Source organism: Nicotiana sylvestris, chromosome 11, assembly GCF_000393655.2.
Source record: "Nicotiana sylvestris chromosome 11, ASM39365v2, whole genome shotgun sequence".
In the NCBI taxonomy this organism is placed as follows: domain Eukaryota; kingdom Viridiplantae; phylum Streptophyta; class Magnoliopsida; order Solanales; family Solanaceae; genus Nicotiana; species Nicotiana sylvestris.
The window spans coordinates 49,209,492-49,212,724 of NC_091067.1; the positions used below are offsets into that span (position 1 = coordinate 49,209,492).

At 41.2% G+C, this 3,233-nt stretch overlaps 1 protein-coding gene across 1 annotated transcript; it reads right to left on the reverse strand.

Annotated features, from left to right (window-relative positions):
* Window positions 1-1,148: 1,148 nt before the first annotated feature.
* On the reverse strand, window positions 1,149-2,829 carry LOC138881015 (uncharacterized). Its single transcript, XM_070161206.1, has 3 exons — window positions 2,703-2,829; window positions 1,556-2,157; window positions 1,149-1,334 (listed from the first exon to the last, which is right to left on the reverse strand). Exons 1-3 carry the CDS (start codon window positions 2,827-2,829, stop codon window positions 1,149-1,151), a joined length of 915 nt encoding a protein of 304 aa, XP_070017307.1.
* Between the last annotated feature and the right edge of the window lie 404 nt (window positions 2,830-3,233).

Sequence of the window (3,233 nt, forward strand, 5' to 3'; positions counted from 1 at the left end):
AACTTACACTCCATGTATTCTGTCTTGGTCCTGCTCAACTTGAAAATTTTAGACTCCAGGGTCTGCCTCCATATCTCTAATTGCGCGTTCACACTATCTCGAGTCTCGTTAATCAATAAAATGTCATCTGCAAATAGCATGCACCACTGCACCTCCCCTTGGATGTAGCATGTCAGTATGCCCATTGCTAGAGCAAACAAAAAAGGGTTGAGTGCAGACCCTTGATGCAACCCCATCATAATCGGAAAATGGTCTGAGTCCCTACCCACCATCCACAATAGGATATTTGATCCATCATACATGTCCTTAATCAACCTAACGTAGGCAACAAGTACACCTCTAGCCTCCAAACATCTCCATAAAACCTCCCTTGGAACTTTATCGTATGCCTTTTCAAAGTCGATGAACACCATATGCAAGTCCTTCTTTCTTTCCCTATACTGCTCCATCAATCTCCTAACAAGGTGGATGTCTTCTGTAGTCGAACGTCCCGGCATAAACCCAAACTGGTTCTCGGAAATAGACACACTCCTCCTCACCCTAAGCTCTACCACTCTCTCCTAGACTTTTATAGTATGGCTAAGTAGTTTGATACCCCGATAGTTATTGCAATTTTGGATATCACTCTTGTTCTTGTATATAGGAACCATTGTGCTCCACCTCCACTCTTCGGGAATCTTCTTCATTCTAAAAATGACATTAAATAACCTAGTGAGACACTCCAAGCCTGCCTTGCCCGCACACTTCCAAAACTCCACCGAGATTTCATCTGGCCCTGTCACTTTGCCCTTGCTCATCTTATGCATAGCCCCCTCAACTTCATCAACTATAATCCGCCTACAATAACCAAAGTCACAATGACTCCCGGAGATTTCCAAATCACCCAGTACAATGCTCCGGTCCCCCTCCTCGTTCAAGAGACTATAGAAGTAGGTCTGCCATCTCCGACGGATAAGCCCCTCATCCAACAAAACTACCTTCTTTGTCCTTGATGCACTTCACTTGGTCCAAGATACGCGCCTTTCTTTCTCGCGCCTTGGCCAACCTGAACAACCTATTATCCCCACCTCGGCTCTTGAGTTCCTCATACGCACGACTAAAAGCTGTAGTCTTGGCCACCGTAATGCTAGCTTTGCCTCTTTTTTAGCCTACTTATAATGCTCCCTATTTGCCCTCTTCTCCTCCTCGTCTACACTTTCCATTAGCTTTAGATACACTGCTTTCTTGGTTTTCACTTTTCCTTGCACCTCTCCCTTCCACCACCAGTCTCCCTTGTGACCACCAGGGTATCCTTTTGTGACCCCCAATACCTCTCTCGCATCTTCCCAAATGCACTGCACAATTGTGGTCCACATAGCACTTGCATCCCCACTATTCCTCCATGCCCCAATAATCAAAAGCTTGACCCCCCAACTCTTGTGCTTTATCTTTCATCAAGGCTCCCAACTTGATCCTATGTTGGCTATACATCGCCCTCCTCCTCCTCTTCCTCGTGATCTCAAGGTCTAATGACTAGGAGCCTATGAAGGGTCGAGAGATTCTCACTCGGGATGACCTTGCAATCCATGCAAAGGCCTCTATCAGACTTCATGCAAAGTAAATAATCAATCTGAGTCTCGGCCACTGAACTCCGAAAGGTGACCAAGTGCTCCCTCTTCTTCGGAAAACTCAAGTTTGCTATCACCAAATCAAATGCTCTAGCAAAGTCCAGTAGAGACATTCCTCCTCCATTTCTATCTCCAAAACCAAAGCCACCATGCACATCATCATAACCCACAGAAGTCTCTCCAATGTGGCCATTAAAATCTCCTCCTTTTAAAAGTTTCTCGGTATGCACCATCTCATCCAAATCCTCCCCGAAGCGCCTCTTGACTTCCTCATCCAAGCCTGCTTGGGGTGCGTACGCACTGATTATGTGCCAAGTAAAACCTCCAACAACTAGCTTAATTATCATCATCCTATCATTCACCCTCCTAACTTCCACCACTAGTTCACGGAGGTCATTATCAAGCAAGATACTTACCCCGTTCATGTCCCCCACCCTCCCAGAATACCATAGTTTGAACCTGTCCACATCCCGTGCCTTATATCCTACCCACCTAGCCTCCTGTACACAAGCTATATTAATCTTCCTTTTCTCGAGAATATTCACTAATTCTACAGATTTTTAGTCAAAATCAAAATCATACGAAACGAAACATATTCAATACATTGTAGTTTGCAACTGATAATCGCTATAATACCTTGTGTCTTGCTAGTAAAAATGTTTGAAATAATTTAGTTTCAATAGGAGTGGCATAATAAGTTTGGGAATTAGGATTTTGAGTTAAATTACTTGTTGGCTTGTAACTATTTCATTATTTCAAAGCTCAAGAAAAAATTTAATATTTTATTATTTTTAAACTACTTATATAAATATATTTTTACATTGTGAATTTATTCAGTACGGTTCGGTATTTTTCTGATTTATTTTTATAAAATAAAAAAACCTATCCTAATTATCGGTATGGGTATATATTTATATAAAAACTAATTATTTTATTAAAAGAAATCTAAAAGTCGGTTTGGTACGATACGGTTCGATCAGTTTAGTCGATTTTAAATTATCCATTGATACCCCTAATTCCAGGTGGTTGCAGGAAATTCTCGCAGGCTTTCTTTTAATCTTCTCGTGGCTTCAAAACTTTTCCCATTCAGATTACTTGCAAATGCCATATCTACCCAGTTATCAAGTACACGCGGTAACATCATCCTCTCACGCTGGAATCTGTCTACAAATTTTTTGAGCAATGCCATGACTTCATGCTTCACTTTGAAGTTATCTTCCATTATTTTTTCTACTTTTGGGCTCTCGAATGTGCTTTTATAAATGAATCTGCAAGCTCAACAAAAGATTCAATAGAATTTTCAGGTAAGAGTGAATACCACGTTGATGCTCCCTTTGTGAGGGTTTCACCAAATATTTTCACCAAAATTGATTAAATTTCTTGCTTAGTTAAGTCATTTCCCTTATCTACTATGGTAAATGCGGTAACATGATCCCTTGGGTCAATAGTTCCATAATATTTAGGAATATCGGGCATTTTAAACTTTTTAGAATGGGCAACGGTGTTGCGTTCGGCTTCCAAGGTTGTTGCGAATATTTGTCAATATCCACTTCTTTGATCACGTACGGTACTCCTGGTATCTGTTTTATCCACTCATTTTGTTCCTTGAGCTGTTTCTGCAAGGTT